The sequence below is a fragment of the Diadema setosum genome, chromosome 3 (genome assembly GCF_964275005.1).
Source record: "Diadema setosum chromosome 3, eeDiaSeto1, whole genome shotgun sequence".
In the NCBI taxonomy this organism is placed as follows: domain Eukaryota; kingdom Metazoa; phylum Echinodermata; class Echinoidea; order Diadematoida; family Diadematidae; genus Diadema; species Diadema setosum.
The window spans coordinates 36,055,749-36,076,477 of record NC_092687.1 but is presented as its reverse complement, the minus strand read 5'-3'; the positions used below and the strand labels follow the sequence as shown (position 1 = coordinate 36,076,477).

Here is a 20,729-nt window from a genome sequence, read left to right as displayed (position 1 = left end):
GAACGCTCGCTGGGACTTGTCCCCTCGTCCCCGCGAAGCAAGTCGGGTACGGGGACAAGATTTGGAGGGGAGAGTGACCTTGGGGCGAAATTGATAGCGTCCAGCTGTGGTCATCAAATGTGCGCATGCGCTCTGCCTGGTTTCAAGTGGCAGAGCTCGCTCCAAGCCCCAAAATGCCCCCGCAGCTCGGGGACAGATGAGATACCAGTGTGAACGGTCAGTCGTAAAATAGATAAGATCTCTTGTGGCTGTCCCCGCGTCGCGGGGACCAATGTGAACGCGGGGACAGTGGAACTACAGCATGTAATACGACTCCACTGCCCGTGACGGCTACAGAGGCTAACTCTATATTTGTCACATCAGTGACGAGAGTGACTGCAGATATCAACATAGATTATTACTGGTACTTGTGTTTGCAAATTATGCCTACATGTCTCATTACCTGTGAAATGTCGTTTTATTATTTTTTGTCATTCAAGGCCATCATAGATCAGTAGCCCCAGGGGAGTTTTGCAGCATGTAGGCTGTATATGAATACCAAATATGCTTTATGGCACATAGCCAATGAAGAGTTGTGCTATTGCATGTTGCACATACTCCGTAGCTGCCTTGTATTCATCTCTTTTAATACACAGATCTATACCTACAGATATGGTTAATATCATGATTTACCTATTGCTTCATATATTATGGGCAAGTCCAAGATAATGTCCCCTCAGATGCTCAAAATTCATCTTGATTTTATCAAAAAGTTCTTGATATCATGTTGTAGCCAAAGAGTTAAATCATATATTTCCAGCAAAGAAAATATTGAATTATGCAAATTTATGCAAGAAATATGGCCTTGATTTGCATAAATCAAAAACAAACCTTACGTATGGGACAAATTATAAATATTCATCTAAAATCAGTTGAATTTGTCCTTGACCTAGTTCCTTTATGGACATGACCCCTGTATGAGTTAGTATAATCTGCAATTGGTAAGACAAGGTCAGCACATTAATTATGCAAATTATGCACTTTCCCAGAACATAGTGTCCCATACGTAAGGATTTGAGTATGTTTTTTTAAGTTTTTTCTGAAGATTTGTAACATTGACCAATCATACTTTAGGAAGTTCTAATTTATTCATTTCAACTCCAGATTAGCAAAACTAAATGAGGAAATTTAATTAGTCCTTCATCTTATAACTAATTAAAGTCTGCTTACGTATGGGACAAATGCCTTACGTATGGGACATTACATGCAAAGTGAATGGGAAAACCGCCTTTTGACATGGATGCTATATGTCCTTACATTTGTTTGGTTAATGGTTATCTTTGCACCTACTCTGAAGGATATGTCTATATATCTGCCTCTCCTACTCAGTTGACCTCAGGGAGAGTGTAAGAACAGCATTATTGAGTCATTCTATGATTAAGAAAGGAAAATAAAGAATATTCATTTATACTTGTATTTTCTTATTTTCATTACAGGCTGTGCAGCTGGTCTTAAATTAACATTCCCCGTTAACATTTTGATATTGGACATTTTCTTAATTCAGTTATCATTTTCAACTTTACCTCTCTACAAAATGACTTTGTCCAAGAATGGGATTCTCTGAGTGTCATTTTAGGTGCAGTACACTGTTCAGCATGTACCACAGGTTGTACAGCCTCAAAAGCGAAATCAAAACAATTGTGCTTATGGCGCGCATCAATGACAACATTATAGGTCTTACTGAAAAGAAAAATCACTTAAGGTGTGAGCAGGTAACTTTGTCAGTACTAGAGTTGATAGCAAAGGAAAAACCTTATGAGAATACTTTTTATTTTGATATGATTGTTAATATTTCAACTGCTCACCCTCAGAATATGTCATGACTTATCAAGGTCATGAACATGATTTCTGAAAATCCTGTAAAATGAAGACTATAGTTTACATTTGCTATAAACCACAATATCAATACTGATTCTGTGGTTGGAGTGCTAAAAACACAAATTACACAAACAAATAGGGAATTCAATTTTCTTTTCTATTTTGTGTTTGAAGAGACAGATGTGCTCTGAGACACCTTCATCAACTCATACTTACTTTGTACCCCACATCTACACAATTATCAACATACATTGCAATCTGGTAGTGTATGATCAAATGAGGTTATTAGAATTTATTCAAAATTGTAATTTGCAGATCAGTGAGTTACTTAAGTGTTTCAAATCTAGATTTGAATGTGCAAATGATAATCTTTCCTGTATCACTACACAAGCATGTATGTATGCACAAAGTAACACAAATTTTGTCGTCTTTGGTTTCATAGACACGAAGCCAAGCAATTTGAAAAAAAAAAACAAAAAAAAAAAAAACAAACAGCATTGGTACATACATTCTTCTATCTCCTTAAAATCTAAAACTTTCATTAAAATTTGATTGATTTTGCAGTTCAGCTAAAATTCACATGGCAAAACATGATGATTACAGAGCAAAATGAAGTACTCTTGTTGTTGTTGTGTTTTGTGCTGCATTTCAAACAATTATAAAGCTTTATAAAAACTTAGACAACTTGCAAGGTAAGCCTAGAGCTTCTGAAAGTACCCACTTCAAACTGTATTTGCAAATTACATTGTACATGACATTTGATTCTAAAGTTGAAATTATCAAGACTACAAATTAGTTATTGTACATGTACATGTATGCTATATCAAGGTCACAAGCTAGAATTCGCTTATTTTTTTTTCATTTGATGAAAAAATATTGACTAGAGTAATTACAAATGGGCTAGAAATAGAGTGTCAGTATACTGTATCTGTATGTGTAGACATCATGAGGACAGTGTTGATGCATGACGGAATCCAAACTAAGACATTTAATTATAAATTGGTAAATACTTTTATTTGTTTTATTTTAGCTTTTGCTAGGTACCTGAACCGGGAAAGTACCCACCTAGAAGTCTATTTCATTTGTTACATGTTGTAGCATGATTTGTGGAACTGAATATGACACTATGGGGAAATTTAAAGTCAATCCCATGAATGCATTTGTGCACTAAAGACAAATGTCCCATACGTAAGTTGAGCCATGTCCCATACGTAAGGTGTACTTTCGTTGATTAAACCAACTTCATGAAAATATGCTTTATTCTTTTGCAGTGAAACTTTGCTGAAAGATACTTCAGTATTGTACCTTTCTTCACTTCCAAACAGAACTTGATCAGTAAGGTACTTTCAGAGAATTTTCAGTTCAAACTTTATTTTGAAAAATCCAGTTTTTCTCTGGTCCCATACGTAAGTTGGCATATTTTTCTTAATAAAACCATTAACCCAAGGTCAAATGACATCAAACTTAAACACAATATTCTTCTCAGGGATACCAGTCCTCCTGATGATAAACAATAAAATCCAAGTGCTCCTTCATTACTTTTCAGAGGTTTGAAATCTCTGAATGTCCCATACGTAAGGTGCGCGATATCTTGGACTTGCCCTTATGCATTCTGTGATTGTCAGACACTCATTCATATATTTTAAGTTACTCTTATTTTTTTTTCTCAATATCTTTTGTCCTTCAATTTATTGACATAACATTAATACACTTTTACTAATCTCTTTGTCCACTGGTAGAGCTATACCTATCAAAAGGGCATATATTTTCGGTGTCAAATCATTCATGGCTATTTCTGAGTAATTCATATCAATTGGTTCCGACAGTTCAGACAAATGATTCTAATTTGGTGATATTTCACACATTTTTATGACTTCATAATCTACAGAAGTCAGAAATGTGCACAACCATCAATACTCACCACACAGTTGTATAGATGGCTTACACAGAAAAAGGTATTATCAGACGTGCACAGCTTTTATAAACATCCTCAGCCAAAAGAAAAAAAAAAGAAGAAAAAAAACAGAGACAGAGAAATATGAAGAATACAGATCTACGTACACATACACATTTAAAGGGTGTGTACAGTTCTGGTCGAGGTGAGGATTTAGCTTTGAACGTTTTGCGAGATATTCAGAAACCACTCTATGAGATGTCAAAGAGCATGCAGTTCTAAGGGGTATCAAAAGTTTATTCGATGGAAATCGGTTTTGAAATGGCCGAGATATCAAAAAAAAAAAAAAAGGTGAAACAAAGAGTCAGATCCTAATAAAGTTGTGGCATGTCGCCTTTTATTATTAGCACTTTTTTTGGCTATCTCAGCCATTTTGAAAACCAATTTTCATCAAATAAACATTGAATCCTTCTTAAAATTACATGCTCTTTCACATTTCATGAGGCTTTTCATTATCTTACTTTTAATAGGAATGTTCAAAACATGAATCCTCACCTCAACCAGTACTGTACAGTCCCTTTAAGGTATCAATACCTACATTTATACAAACTGTACAAACTGTTCTTTCATGTTTCTGTTATGAGGAATGATGGAATATGTTACATTTAAACTATCAGATTAAAATGACAACTTGATTTCCAAATATATATCTCATAATATGTACTTTCCAGTTTGTTTGAATGCATCCACTATCGTGCCGAACATGCATGCATCGGGGTAGAGATAACCACCTACTACACAGCATCAAATATCAATATTTTCTTTCCCATTCCCTATAAAACATCTGTTTCTTTATCTCTTTCTCTCTCCTTTTCTTGTATGTACAGATCTCTATCAATCCTCCTATCTCTCTCTTCTCTAATACTCTATTTTCAGTGTATTTCTTCCTCTTGAATGTACTTCTCTCTCTCTCTCTCTCTCTAAACATGATATACTCGCGTCTTATCCATGAACTATACTTGTATAGTTTTCTCTCTCAGCACATCTCTTTCAAATAATACAAAACTATACCTCTACATCTCTCTCTTTAAAGTACTCTTTCATTCTCTTATTCTTCTTTGCTACTTCCTTATTGACAGAAGCAGACTGACCAGCACATTCTGACATGAATAAGCCTTAAATGGAAATGAACATCTCCCTGCAGTAACGAGTCATGTGACTAGAGCTACTTTTGTTCCTTTTTTTTTCCTCTTTTCCTTTTCCTTCCCAGAGACCACGCCCCCTTCTATAATGATTGACAGATTGGCATTAAACTCAAATAAGTGTTGAGGCCAATTCATGCAGGTTTATCAGTGCATTGTCTCTATCTACGGTAGGTACGGCTTTATCATAATGAGAATTAGGGGTTTCTGGGACGAACACTGTACTAGGGCTTTCTATAGCTCAGTCGGTAGAGCACCGGTCTAGCAATCCGGAGGTCTCGGGTTCGACTCCCGATGGAATCCCATTTTCTTTGCTCACTTTTCCACTAATAATGCATCTTTACTACTAAACAATATGACACATGATAAATATCCTTGAAAAATAAGGGGGAAACAGAATCTGCAATTGCATGTAGAAAAGCAGTGGGCCTCAACCATGTAACTTTAAAGGTAGGGAATCCCATTTGCATGCCTCAAATGAAGAGTTGTATAAATACAGTGGTATGTTGAAGAGAGTATCATTTTAGAAACTCCCATAAAGTATTGAAAGTGGAAGGTAACATTTAGTACATTTTTATTGAGCGTTAGATTTTGAATTGAATTGATTTCGGGGCTCACCGTAAATTCCAGTACATTACTAGGCTACCTTTGCAGACCCATGCACTGCATGTGTGTCCATCATGTATATTTTGTGAAGAAAGTTCATCAAAACTTACAAACATTTCTATATACATTCTTGCCACACACTCTATATAGATGTTATTACATCAGCTCTTATACTTTTAGATTTGTGTTTATAGATAAAAAATACAGAAGACTGCAACAAAAAGGCTTAAGTGTGGCTGACACACAGAACTACTGAGTAGTTGAGTTTTGTGCATTATTCAAATTGTAGATAACTGTTGACTTCCAAATTTCTCAGCAGTGGTATAAACAAGTCCCCTGAGGTTCATATTTAGTGTTTTGCTGCATTTTGGGAGGTCTGTAAAAGGTATCCCCTACCTTTAAATGCACATTCAATATTCTGTAAAGTGAATAGCAAAAGTACACATAGTGTATGGAGTATGATGTATGACTGCTCTAGGATGTATCATCCCTATCATATCTACAATGTATTGTATTTCACTGCACAGAAAGTATTTCGTAGCAAAAGTATGGAATATGACATATGACTGATCTATGATGTACAAGTACAAATCATCCCTATCATATATTATCTACTGTATTTCACTGCGCAGAAAGTATGTCCTATGTACACTCTCTATTCCATTCCTCCTACACGTTTTGTAACCTTCTACGTTATTACTGTAGAATAATCATTTCCTCCTTTTTAAAATGAGCTACAGTGCAATATGAAATAATAATGACTTTTGATCTTTTTACAGCTCTGAAGCATAAAAAAAAGGAAGAAAAAAGACAAGACAGACTTTAAAGGGACTGTACAGTACTGGTTGAGGTGGGAATTCATGATTTGAACATTAGCGAGATAATGAGAAACCTCTTAAATGAAATATGAAAGAGGATGTAATTTTAAGAAGGATTCAATGTTTCTTTGATGAAAATTGGTTTTCAAATGGCTGAGATATCCCAAAAAGTGATAATAAAAGGCGACAGGCCACACCTTTATCAGGATCTCTTTTGTTTCACCTTGTTTTTGGATATCTCAACCATTTCAAAACCGATTTTCATCAAATAAACTTTTGATACCTAGAGCGGATTCCGAATACATCGCAAAACATTAAAAGCTAAATCCTCACCTCAACCAGAACTGTACACACCCTTTAAACACATTCATGATTGAACACGTCAGAAGAAAAAAAAATATATGAAATAAAACCACATCAAAAAATAATGTATTAATCTATGTCTCTCTCTCTCTCTCTCTCTCTCTCTCATGTATTAACTATGTATTTGTATACATATATGTCATTGTTTCTTTTTTTCCTCAGAATATCACAATAATTTTCTTGCACAGGTTGCAGTGCCTGGTAAACAAATCCAGAAAATTCAAAGGTACTTCCCCTTCCCCTACAATACCGTATTATAGCTTGACCCAAAAGTAATGAAAATACAATGTTCATAGTGTCTTCTCTTCTTTCTTTAACCCATATCGGGCTATCTACGGGATATTCCGTAGTTCGTCCGAACGCCGCAGGGGCCACATACGGAATATCCCGTAGTGAATAAAATGACATATGAATGACATCATTCACTTCCGCCGAGTACTATGACTGTACTATGCATTGAATGGCAGCATGTTATATGCCATATTAACAAGATTGTTTTCCTCTTTCAAAAGATATATATTAAACTTGTCTATGTTTTTTTTCATTGCTTGCTAATGAAGAGCGATTGTTTGGAGAGTAGTCTGTTTGTCGGCGTGTGTGCGCAAACGGTGCTGGGCCACTTGGGTGTTTGTGTACACAGGTGTGTTGGCCCGATATGGGTTAAACCACTACAACAATGTTCATATTCTTTTCTGCATTGTTTCAGTGTTGTGTTTCCTTCCTTCTTTACATTGTGTGTTTTATTTATTTTATCTTCACTCATTATTCTATAATCTTCAACTCTTCCTCTTTCCTTTTAACCCCACTTGATTTACTTAAATTTCCTGTTTTTGTTGTTTATTTTCGTTTCTTCACTATCAGGAATCCACATGTCATGTGACCGCTGATTAGTCTTGAAACAAGGATGTCAAGACTATAACATGTGGTATTCTTTGCTGCTCGACAGGGAAGAGGAAATAAATAATAACGAAGGTCAGGATTGGGGGAAGACTATTCTGCCTATTGGGGCATTGCAGTTTCCATTAACCGTTTCCTAGCCTTTTCCTGCCATTTATTTTGGGTTCCTCAACACCAAGCCAGCCAGAAGGAAAATGTGGCACACACACACACACATTGGATCCAACAAGGAAGGCAGAACAAGTAAAAATAAAATGCACATAATACACACAGGTTAAATACATTTCATATTGTCCAGCAAATAGCATGCTGTATCTGCTATGCTACAGAATGAATAGATGTTAAGGGGAATTTCAAACTAGACAAAATTTTGTTTGAAAAGAAAGAGTAAAATATGACAAGCACAACACAGAAATTTTTTATCACAATCCAATTAACAGACAGGAAGTTGTGAAATTTCAAATATTTGCTACCTTTTGCACTGAAAACAGTTGATACGAATATGGAATGTGTGTGAACTGCCGAGTCCTCACCTCACAATTTTACATTGATCACAAAGTCACAGCAATTTCTTTTTTTCTTTTTTTTTTATAATAATAGTTATTTGTGGTAAGATTTATCTTAAAACTACAAAAGCTTAAAATGGTCAGAAAGATATATCAGGATTTGAGACTGGGCAATAATTTCATTTAATCAAAAAAACTGGACAATTTCATGATTTTTTGTACATAGTGTGTGGCAAATTGTGAGGGAATGACATCATCAATTCACTATTTGCATATTTGTATTGACGGTTAAAGAACTGTTACCTGAAAATCAGCAAGACTTCTCAATTTTAAAACTTCCTCAATTTTCACCAGACTTCAATCAAACTTTTACGGTTGTGCTTGTAAGATTTGACTCTTTCTGTTCAGACACGTTCTATTTTTCCCAGATCTCCCCCCCCCCCCCCCCCACTTTAGTCGTACATAGTAACGCCACCACTGGGAAAGTATGTGTTTGCATTCAGGCTAAAATAGTTTTCTGTTAATGCGAACCTGATGGCAGGAGTTTTGTGTACAGCGTAGTGTGGGAACTTTGCTACATAAGACTCAGAACTACACCAGCAAACACATCCTCAGGTTCAATCTTTTTCAAATGAGTTTCTAAGTGTGCTCTCTCAAGACAGAATGTGCCTCAAGTCCTCACAAAAGATAACTCTGTTTGCAGTACGTATATGCAGTATTTGCACTTAATGCAGAACCAATCATGCAGGACCATTGTAATACTCAAATTAATAAAAGCCAATCAAGAAAAGCTCCCATTAATTTCAGAATGACTGTGTGAGAATATTCTGAGTAATGTTTACCTAATCCACATCCCCCACCCCACCCCCTCCTCCACACACACACATGCACACTCATACCAATTATGATCTTTAAGAGGGGACTAATAATGTAAGTCCATTAAAAAAATATTCATAATTTATGTCACACAAAGTATACCCTGGAGAATGAACCTTGAGTGAGATAGCCATTATGGAGACAATATTGCAGGACTGCACTGGAGGGTGTGGTGCAGCATAAAGAGGAGGGGTAAAATGATTTGTTTACTGACACAAAAAAAGACAACAACAAAATGTGAATTCTACCTCAGTACAATCATGGTATACACCACTATATGCAGTGCTTTCCGTCGAGTATGCAATGTACATTGGATCATGTGTCTCTTAAACAATGCAGTGTGCATTACAGAATCTGTCATTCAAATCTCAAATGTGGTTTACACTTCCTTGTTCTTGTTGTTTTAAATCCACCTCAACGGACCTTTTTTAATGTGCGATGCACACGCCCAACACACGATAAAAGATACGACTATTACAATAAATCAAACATCCCATGTAAAGGGATCGTATAGTTTTGGTTGAGACCTAATTTCAGGTTTCTAACATTTTTTGGTGAGATGAGAAACTTCTCATGAAATATGAAAGAGCATGCAATTCCATGAGGAATTTAACGTTTTATTTGATGAAAATTGGTTTTGAAATGGCTGAGATATCCAAAACAGAGCGATTCGAATAAGTGTGGGACCCACCTTTTATTAGATCGCTTTGTTGTCCCCGCCGAACGAGTTCGAGCAGGGGACTATGAAACGGGCTCCGTACGTGTGTGTGTCCGTGTGTCCGTGTGTCCGTCCGTGCGTCCGTGTGTCCGTCCGTGCGTCCGTGTGTGATCAAAATGTTCAAAATGCTACTCCTTCGCCATTTCTAACCCGATTTTGATTCTGTTTGCTTTATATGATAGCACTACATGGGAGCTTTGAAACTTCTATAAAGAATTTCAGTTGTGACCTTTGACCTTGACCTTTGACCTATATTGTACATTTTGCTTCAAAATGCTACTCCTTCGCCATTTCTAACCCGATTTTGATTCCGTTTGCTTTATATGATGGCACTAGGTGAGGGCTTCAAAACTTCTACACAGAATTTTGACCTTTGACTTCTTTGACCTTTGACCTTGATTTTTTGCCTATATTGTACATTGGCTACAAAATGCTACTCCTTCGCCATTTCTAACCCGATTTCGATTCCGTTTGCTTTATATGATGGCACTAGGTGAGGGCTTCAAAACTTCTACACAGAATTTTGACCTTTGACTTCTTTGACCTTTGACCTTGATTTTTGACCTAAATTGTACATTTTGCTACAAAATGCTACTCCTTCGCCATTTGTAACCCGATTTCAATTCCGTTTGCTTTAAGTGATGGCACTTGGTGAGGGCTTCAAAACTTCTACACAGAATTTTGACCTTTGACTTCTTTGACCTCTGACCTTGATTTTTGACCTGTATTGTACATTTTGCTATTAAATGCTACTCCTTCGCCATTTCTAACCCAATTTTGATTCCGTTTGCTTTATGTGATGGCACTAGGTGAGGGCTTCAAAACTTCTACACAGAATTTTGTCCTTTGACTTCTTTGACCTTTGACCTTGATTTTTTACCTATATTGTACATTGGCTACAAAATGCTACTCCTTCGCCATTTCTAACCCGATTTCGATTCCGTTTGCTTTATGTGATGGCACTAGGTGAGGGCTTCAAAACTTCTACATAGAATTTTGACCTTTGACTTCTTTGACCTTTGACCTTGATCTTTTTACCTATATTGTACATTTTGCTACTAAATGCTACTTCCGGCGGGGACATATATTACGCACCACGTAATTTCTACTTTTCCTTGTTTTTCTCTGTTTTTGGATGTTTCAGTCATTCCAAACTTGATTTTCATTAAGTAAACTTTGAATTCCTCATAAAATGGTATGCTCTGTACTATTTCATAAGTGTTTTCTTGGTATCTCGGAAAAAGTTAAAAGCCCAATTCTCATCTCCACCAATACTGTACCATCCCTTTAAAATAGGGTTGCTTGGAGAAACTACAAGTAAAAGCCAAATTTGGATGTTGAGCTGACATGAATACTTGATAAAGCTCATTATTGAAAGATACATGTAAGAAGACTGAAGCAAGTGAAAGGAGATTCAATTCAATATTGTTATAATTGCAACTAACCCCCCCCCCCCCAATACATCAGTAGGTATATTTGACAGTGTGGACATGAGAGTTACAATCAATGTAGGGTTTCTTTGAAAGTATTTATGGTTCATTAGAAGGGAACATTTACCATGTACTGACCATACCCTAGCATGTTAATGGTGTGCTATAGATTCTGCAGAGACTCCATGGAAAGTGCTATCTAGACACGTCAGTCCTTTTAGTTTCTGTCTTAACAATTACTTGCCCATTCAATCAGGCCTAATCAATTATGTCCAATGCATTCCATTGCGCCTTCGGATGCGGTACGGGGAAAAGACTTTCTTCCTCGTCGCTAACCTTGTCTGGGATTTTGTGGCGTCCTCGGTTACATCTTACATGTTGTACACCCCGCGTTTGCGGAGCTCTGCACACCAGCGCTCCCCTTTTCAGGCTTACCGTAACAGCGGCAGGTGATTAAAGCAAACTGTAGCACCTACTGTTTGTAACCACAGGCTTAACGCTAATGCCAATCGCCCAACCATTTCCTGTTGTACAGATTTCTCCCCTTACAAGACCGCAACGGATGATACCGCAGGCCAGTAATAGGCACAACTAGTGGATTCCTCCCCCTTAAAAAAGACCTGTGCTACAACCAAGCTACTGACGCAAAGTCCAATCATAGAGGAAGCATCTTTTGCGATGAAGGAAGTTGTTCCCTTAAAAAATAATGTCCCTTTCCCTGTTTGCGTTCATACAATTACAGTTGTACCTGTAACATCATAGGCCAGAATGCTGGTGCACTGAAAATTGTATTATAGATATTTTTGCTACAAGGACATAGTGTAACGCCATTCACTCCAAGTGTGCACTGTACATCAATGCTATTTTCAATGCACTGAGCAAGCATTAGGGGTTGATATGCCAGGCAAGCCTCGAGTGTCATGAATATATGTTCCAAAGATTCTTCAGAAAGTTTGCACATGCAAAGAGAGGAGCTTTCTTTTTTAAGTGCTCTGCAGTATTACATGCATCCCCCTCCAAAAAAAAAGAAGAAAATGACAAAGGAAGCTATTTATATTTCATCTTTTTTTTCCTAAAGTACTGTAGCAAAAAAAAAAAAAAGAGAAAAAAAAAACTCACAACTACTGGACATGGTTTATTACAGGTATACTACACAATTACATCACTTACGGACAGTCCAACAATAATTTGTGTGTTGTGTGTGTGTGTGTCTAGTGTGTGTGTGTGTGTGTGTCTAGTGTGTGTCTCATTATTCAAATGACCTCTTCAATAAAAACAAAAAACAAACAAAAAAATAACATCGAAAGGTGATAAACAGGCATTTTCTTTTTTTATCACTCTAATCTGGATAGAACATTTCCTTATTGGAAATTCACTGACTTCTGTTGACTTCTGTTGATATCTGTGACACAGTAAACATTCAAATCGGAATTCTGTCGAAAGATAAGAGGATGACCGTCGTGTGGCCCATACTCTCTGGACTATAAATGCCAATTAGATAACGTGTGCATGGAAAAAACTGTGTGGATTATCGGGTGCCTTCCTCTTGATGACCGCTTCCACAGGAAGCATGACTGGGATTTTCCCCTTAGAGATTCAGTAATTTATCAGTATGTATTAACCTGTCCAGGACGAGCCCCGAGAATACCTGGGCAGGTGTCTATCGGAAATGCCCGTTTTAGCAAAATCAGTCTGTCTTCAATGGGTTAAAGGATAGCTGTGCAGGAACCTGCATGATTCCAGGTCATGATTACAGTACGTAAATGATGGAATTTGAGGAATGCCAATGACACACATGTAAAGTTCCGAGTAAATACTCTCCATGACAAAAGCGGAAGAGATGCAATTTACAATTCAAAATTTAAGCATGTTGCCTTTCTGACAATGACTTTTCTTGAACGCCTGAAAGTTTGTGCGAGGTTTGCCAAACATGAGTAACAACTACCAATGTAAACACACTGGATTCTATGGTGCATGTGAGTATTGAGAAGTGTTCTTGAGATATGGGTTAATAGAATAACTTGCCACTTTGTCAGGAGGAACGAAACAGGAAAAATTTGAAATATGTTTTTTAGTATTTCAGTCTAATGACACGAAGCTCCTAAATGTCGGCTACTATAAATCTTCACATTCACTTTAATATTGTGAATGAAGCAAAGAGCTATGATTCTCAAAACTAAAACACTTGGATGCAAAAGATCTGGTCTACTACACAAGTCAAATGTGTATAATACAATGCATTAGATGCCCAGTGGCACTTCACACAAATTTCATGCAGAAAGAAAGTCCTTGGGCTCCAATTTGCTAAAATTTCATGCTGCAAATATTTCTAGCCTAATTACAGTAGTTTATTAAAGATGAAGGGTCCTGAAACAGAAAACATTTACTTAGATATGGAGCTGGATGTCTTATTTTGCAAGCAATCATATCAGTTTTGAGGAAAATTTGAATTTTTTGCATTTTTGGATAGTGTTCAAAAACTACTGTACATGTAGTTCCCTAATGATACAATAACTTTAATACAAGAAGTGAACATTTGAGAAAGACTTCTTTTTTCAACAAGCAATATGAAGTATTTAAACCTAAACCTTATTATTCATTTTGGTGTTGAAATAGAAGAAAGAAAACAAAAGAATGTCCAAGACAAATGTCACTAATATATGTGACAGTGCACCTCAAAACGAACATAAAGTCGCACACACTGATTTTGCGTGAGGACTGAAAATAAGTGAAATGGGTCAACCTAGCTGAACTTGACTTTTTCATATTTTCTGAAAGAGCAGGTCTTCTTTTACATTATGCTAAATTTTGGTACCATAAAACGGGCAGGAAAGTGTGTTTTTTAGCAGTTTTATCTCGAACATTTTTGGTAGAATAGTGTGATCAGGTGTGTCTTTAGAATCCCTTTTTCATTTCTGAAAAAAACCTTGTCCACACTCTTCACTTTCAACTCTAATAACTTTTGAAAGGATAGTGCTACTGCTTTGAAAGTTGGCATTGATTATGGACAGAATAAGTTAATGAGGCATGCTTAATTTCAGTTTAATCTGGTAAACCCTTCATTGTTGTTACTCTGGTGGTTTACTTCCTGTTTTTTTGGTCCCATTCATCACACAGCCAGCACGGTTTGGTAAAGATTAAGCGCTTGAATAGACACTGTACTTCAGAGCCTCTTTTCTCAGTTCACGCTTTTCCTGAGTTTGTGCTTTCTTTCCAATATTTAGATAGGTTAGGAGAGTCCATTTGATTTGAGTTATACATCATTTTAAAGCTTAAAGTCTGCTCTTTCAGAATATAGTCTTAACTAAAAAATCATGTCTGGCGACTTTTTGTTTGTTTTGAGGAGCATTGTCACATATTGCATTCATATGCACACTGTGATACACTTGCAAGGTTTACATCTAAAGTTTAACCCTACACATGTATTTTAACTGGGCTATTTGAGACCAAGCTTTTACTGGGGGGGGGGGGGGTCAATTTGACCCCTCCCTTCAGATCTCGGCCGCCGATCGCGCAATCGCAGCAAAATTTACCCTGCAGATAGAGTTGGATGTCAACTACAAGATTACATGTTCATACATTAGAAAAATATTGGCTTCCTATTTTTAGTAAATTAATTATGCATATTTATGCATGAAATCATATTTTCACCTATAACTCCATTGAAAAGACGGAAGGATTGCCAAATTTTTGTGTCAGAGTTCCTCAAGACATATCCAACAATTTTCTTGTCAAAAAATAGCACTATCGAAATTAGTTTCTTTTGTTTTTTATTGTTTTGTTAATTTATTATTTTATTGTTTTTTTGACCTTTTGTTTTCTATTGTCAGAATGAGGTTAAATGATGATACAGCTAAAAGAGGCAAGATGTTGCTATAGTTGACGGAAGGAAGCTGAGGTTTTCCCCATAGATTAGTTCATGATTCCAGCTGTATCATGCTATCAATTTCTAGGTTTGATTACATAACAGGTTCGGAAGTCTGGCATCCTGCAAAACTCTACGGTAATACAGTCATAGTACGACACTCAATACTCTTCGTATATACTTTATCAATACTTCTGGGAGGATTGGCAACCATTGACAAACTATCAAGTTACAGTGAAGTTTGAATTGACCTTTGTATTCGGACAAATTCTATTCACCCCCTACCCACACCCCTACCCACACCCACACCCCCATACCACTATAAAGACTGCACTACGCTGCCTAAAAATTGTCAATGGCATGATGTACAAAGAGGTTGCTGAATTAACGAAACTAACAAAGCTAAACCCTATTTGTAACTGGGGGGGGGGGGGGGCTAGATTAACATCCCCTTCGAAATTTTTCATGATAATTTTAAACAAGAAAAAAAAAAGCACAGAGCTCTTATGACTTCTTTTTTTTTTTCACATCTTGCACACATTTTGATACTCTATTTGCAAATGTCGGGGACACTTTATGGATAAATACAGTATTGGGACATCGAGCTTCAAGATTTTCTCGGCTCAGCCATCAGCCAACTTTTGGATCCTTTCATCGTGGCAGGTCACATATAAACTCTTATTTTAGGGCAAATATTTCAATGTAAAGGCTACATGTAACAATAGCTCAAAGGGATGAAAATCTCATATAGCATAATGATAACAGTATAAACAAAATGCATGCTTTCCATTTCACCTTCAAACTGCTTTGCGACATTCTTTTTTTCTTTTTTGTCCTGAAACCCTACACCGTACATGGCCAGAAAAATAAGCTTTATTTAATAAAATAGGCATACCTTCGACATGCACGTATCAGTGGACATTCTTTACGCAACATCCGTTGGAATACGCAATCTGTCAATCATTATTCATGCAGAAGAAATCTGCATAAAACCATGGTTTGGATTTACACCTTTTTTGTGAATTCTCGGGGCCTGTATGTGGAATTTCTTTTCGTTATCAGACAATAGGCGTCGCTAAACGTTTTCTTTGTGCAAATGCACTCAGGCGACTTGCCTTGGTTTCACTCTCGGCATGCTTTCGTCATTCTCGCTCAAGTATCTAGTACTTCTTGGCTTCTCGCTTACTTGATACTCGAGCACAACCAAAAATGTGCCTCCAGAATATACCGTTTCATTTTGTTTCTTTATTTATTTTGCCTATTGGTAGATATAGAAAAGAAATTAACTTTCTTGCATAGTAGCACAAGGAAGAAAGTGCCCTTGTGCAACTAACTGCAGTTGGAACTCACCCTGATAATCTGCCATAGCACACCAAGCACAAGATGCGGGACTCCCTGCTGCAGGTCCTGTGGGTCGATGTTGATGATGCTGCAGCCGATGGCCTTGGCCGAGTTGAGCGCCAGCGTCAGGTTCTCCGATCGGGTGTAAACGTTGAGCTTGGTCTTCGTGATCGCCCGCTCGTCGATTGTGCCGGGGGATGAGAGGTTGATCATTTTACTGCAGACAGAGTGGTGAATTCAGTGCAGAACGATGAAACGAAAGCTTTCCTCAAGTGTAAAATAGTATAATGTGTAAATCCACAGGCCATTCTGGTCACCTGTTCTGCACACATACAATGTGTATTCCTTGTTTGACTACTGAATCCCCAAAATTGCTAAATTGGACAAGTTTAGGCATTAAAGGTCCCCTTTACCTTTGGGAAGAGTGATTCAAAAAAATGTCAAGATATGACATTTAAAATAATAAATGCATTTATGTGTAGGTCTGTTGTACCATAAAACATCTTATCATATATTTCGCGATAAAGCCTAAAATATAAGTAGATATCTGTATTTTTGTCAATAAACCATAACTGTAGACGGTTTAGTCCGGAAACATTTTTTTAATAACTATTGTTTACATTTTGGGTAATGGACAATACTTCACATCGATTTTACCGATTCAAGCTTTTACAGTGGTCGTTTCTATCCCTAACTGACATTTTTTTAGAACTATTTTAAAGCACTAATGCTGGGGTTTTGTTTTATCTGCAAATGGTAAATCATGTCTTCAAGTAGCTTTGAATATTACCAAATACTGGCTTATTGATGGATCAGAACTCATAATCATTCCCCATGCATCTGGTTTCAACCCTTTCATGTCAATACTTACCACAAGAGAATGCCATCACCCACAGCCTTGAAAAGGTCGTCGGGTTGAATGTCCATCTTGCTGGCAAGATCCTTATCCTCTCTCAGCTGACTATTGATGTAGTCTGAAGGATGAATGGAAGAAAACGTGTACCAGCTATACAAGACTTTCAGTCAAATTCTTCAGGAGCTGCAATAGCTGGTCGTTCATGGGGTCCAGTTGGATGTTTGTAGGTGCGACTGCTTCACCAGGTTTAACACCCTGCTTTTTGCGATGAAGAAATGAAACGGGGTCTTTTACGTGCACGAGTTGTGAAGTTGGGTATTAGGCGGGACCACTTAACTAAGTTGTTAAAACACCCTGCTCTTTGCACTGAATAAATGAAGTGGGATCTTTTACATGCCCGAGTTGTGACACTCTCATAGTATGGGACCTCCATTTGATGTCCTATCTGAGGGACAGAGTGTTTTGCCTCATACTAGAGGGGACAGTATGATTACACACAACATTGCTCAGTGGTACTCAGGAATTGAACCCGGGTCCTTAGGATCCTGAGGCAGACGCGCTACCAACCAAGCTATAAACTCGCCTTCGACCATGATGTCAAACTAAACCTCGCAGTCAAACTTGACTGGCATTTTTGGGTGTATAATAATGGTGGTCATAGCTCAAAGCTATGGGAAGCTTTAGAGAGAGTACACCGAATTATTGACTGCAATGATGATACTGGAACCATGGCTGCTACTGGCAGGAATCAAAGTAATGCCTATGTCTCCCTTGTGGTATGCGGGCGAGACAAAGGAATTATGAAGTGAGAATGTATAAAGGGAAATTGAGTTTTAGTTTTGAGGCATTTAATCAAGCAGGGATACAAATTTTGATTGTGAGCATGCAAATCAGTGGGGGTGATGACAATCATAGCCTCAAAAGACTCTCACACTATATTTCATTTTGAGAAGGATTGAAGTGAAAAATGAAAACATGTGTTCAAAATTCTGCTTTGCTCTTTTAGCTTTACACTGAATTCCAAACTGGCTTCTCATTTGTATGTTTGTTACCTCCGCCAAGGAAGGAGGTTATGTTTTCATTGGCATTGGCAATGATTTGTTTGTTTGTTTGTTTGGGTGCAAAATAACTTATCTAATTGGGAACAGACTTGGATGAAACCTTCATAATGGCACAAGGAACTGAATCTGCAATTAAATTTTGGCAGTGAGCCAGGAATTTTTATCAACTTTTGAAGGATTTTAACAATCTTTTTGCAGATAGAGTCAATGAAGTTGGCAGTTCATGCTGCGCATATCTGAGGTTTGCACATGCGCTCTAAAGCACATGCTCTGCTCGGGCAAGGCATCGCTCAGCTGGAAGCTGATGACATATGAAAAGGCTTCTATACTGGGAAATTGGACAATTTTTCAGCATGTGTGTGTATGGGTGGATATTGGCTGTTTGGCGGAGGTCTGCACTTTCAGAGTGCTCTTCTAGTATATAGAAGAGTTTTATTGCAAAATGAGCTTTTAAAGTGCCATTTTTAAACATTTCAGAGTTAATCCATCATAAGATAGAGCAAAATTAAACCTTTCTAGTAATACGTAACTTGCAACATAACAAGGAATATATAATATTCTAAATGTTATGCTTAAAAAATGTTTTTTTCTCATTCTTTTGTTTTTCTTTCTTTTTGTATTAAACAACTCTAATCACAAATATCTCAACTTTAAATAAATAAGAACGGATTTAGCGTGCTTTGCGATGAAACTCTTCATATCTTGAAGACTGTTCTTTTTTTTTCTCTCTCTCTCTTTATTCTTTTTTCACCTGTGAAGGCAACCTTCTCCTCCTCTGAGTAGGAGTGTGTCGTTCCCGTTGAGCTGACCTCCGATGATCCGGTCACACTCTTGATGCCTTCCCGCTTCGTCACGAGAGTCTTGAACATGGACGACACTTTCCCTTTCTGCATATCATTGTAGACCTGGTGATGACAAACACGGGTCCAACGGGGCATCAAAATTGTTGAGAAAAGAAAAGGGGGAATTAAAAACAAATTAAAAGAACCGTAGAACCAATTAATCTTCCCTGCAAGTGAAATAATGGAAAAAAAAAACAGACTCCAATGGATAACTTCACCCTAGTTCAGCATATCACATTTTGCATTTTTCAGTTTATCAGTTGTTCTGCTCAATGACCACAACCACAACTGTAATTCCACAAATTTAGATGTACCACGCACTATGGATATTATGTACTACTTGTACCTGATGTAAAATGGTCAAATCTTGTGAAAAGCGCACTCTCCAATTTCATGGAAGCAAGGAATATTAGTCTTTAAACTCACAGCCAGAAACTCCTCGAAGGCGATGAAGCCGTTTTTGTCCTTGTCGACCTCGCTCATGATCTCTCTCAGCCTGTAGCCGGGCACTTTTTCCCCTACTTGCTCAAAAAGTGAGCCCAGTTCTTCTTTTGAGAGCCTCCCATCACTATTCAGGTCCATCTGAAGAGGAAACACACATCATATAAAGTAATGCTTGCAGAAACTTTGAAAAAAAGAAGAAGAATATATGACATATATGCTTTAAAAAAAGTATCACACTTAAATCCAACAAAGAGAAAGTACAGTGAAACCCATTATAACGAGTTCGGTTACAACGAGGAACCGCTTTTAACGAGGTGATCGCATCGGTCCCGTTTTCCGTTGCGTGTAAACCTTTGGCAGAACGGATCGATTTCCAACGAGATTCCGGTTATAACAAGGACATTTTCGGCGCATCATGATAAAGAAAAACAAATGCAATCTGATCGGATACAACAAGGTTCCATTTCTTGACCTACCTTCACATACTGTAAAATGTATAGACAGTGTACACGTATGTACAAAGTGTAGTACTAGTAACAGTGTCTCGTGTCAAACGCAAGCTCGAGACTGGCAGACCTAATTCAAACATTTATTACCTTCGCCAAAGGAGGAGGTTATGTTTTCATTACCGTTGGTTTGTTTGTTAGTTTGTCTGTGTGCAAAATAACTCAAAAAGTTGTGCACGGATGTGGGTGAAACTTGCGGGGAAGGTTGAGAATGATACAAGGAACAGATGATTATAAAGTTTTGGTAGTGATCTGGAAATTTTTATGGATTTCATGAAGGATTTTTGATATTTTGGCAAGTAGGGTCAATGAACTTGGGAGTTCAAGCTGCGCATTTCTGAGGTTTTCATGCGTGAACTATTGAAGTGCGTCCTCTAGTTTCTGCTAGGGCGCAGCTGAGCGTTTATGACGTAACAAAGGCTTCTATATTGGAAAATCGGGCGATTTTTCAGCATGCATACGTATGGTTGGAAATCACTGATCTCTGTGGAAGAGCAAGATCATCGGTGGAAAGTAGCTGCTTGGCAGAGGTCTGCGCTCTCAGTCTGCTTTTCTAGTTCTCACTACTATTTCCTCTTTTCCCCCAACAGTAATTGGAGTTTCAGCATTCTATATTTTTAACCTTTTCTATACCAAAAGTAATTAAA

General features: G+C 37.4%; 1 protein-coding gene across 1 annotated transcript in view; it reads right to left on the bottom strand.

Moving 5' to 3' along the window:
* LOC140226358 (plastin-3-like) overlaps positions 1-19,714 on the bottom strand; it is a 38,392-nt gene extending 18,678 nt beyond the window's left edge. Inside the window, exons 1-4 of the mRNA XM_072306843.1 lie at positions 19,559-19,714; positions 19,042-19,195; positions 17,245-17,347; positions 16,383-16,590 (exon numbers count right to left, since the gene is read on the bottom strand). Of these exons, the coding sequence (XP_072162944.1) occupies positions 16,383-16,590; positions 17,245-17,347; positions 19,042-19,195; positions 19,559-19,714 (621 nt within the window). The remainder of the gene's footprint in view (positions 1-16,382; positions 16,591-17,244; positions 17,348-19,041; positions 19,196-19,558) is intronic.
* Positions 19,715-20,729: the final 1,015 nt, after the last annotated feature.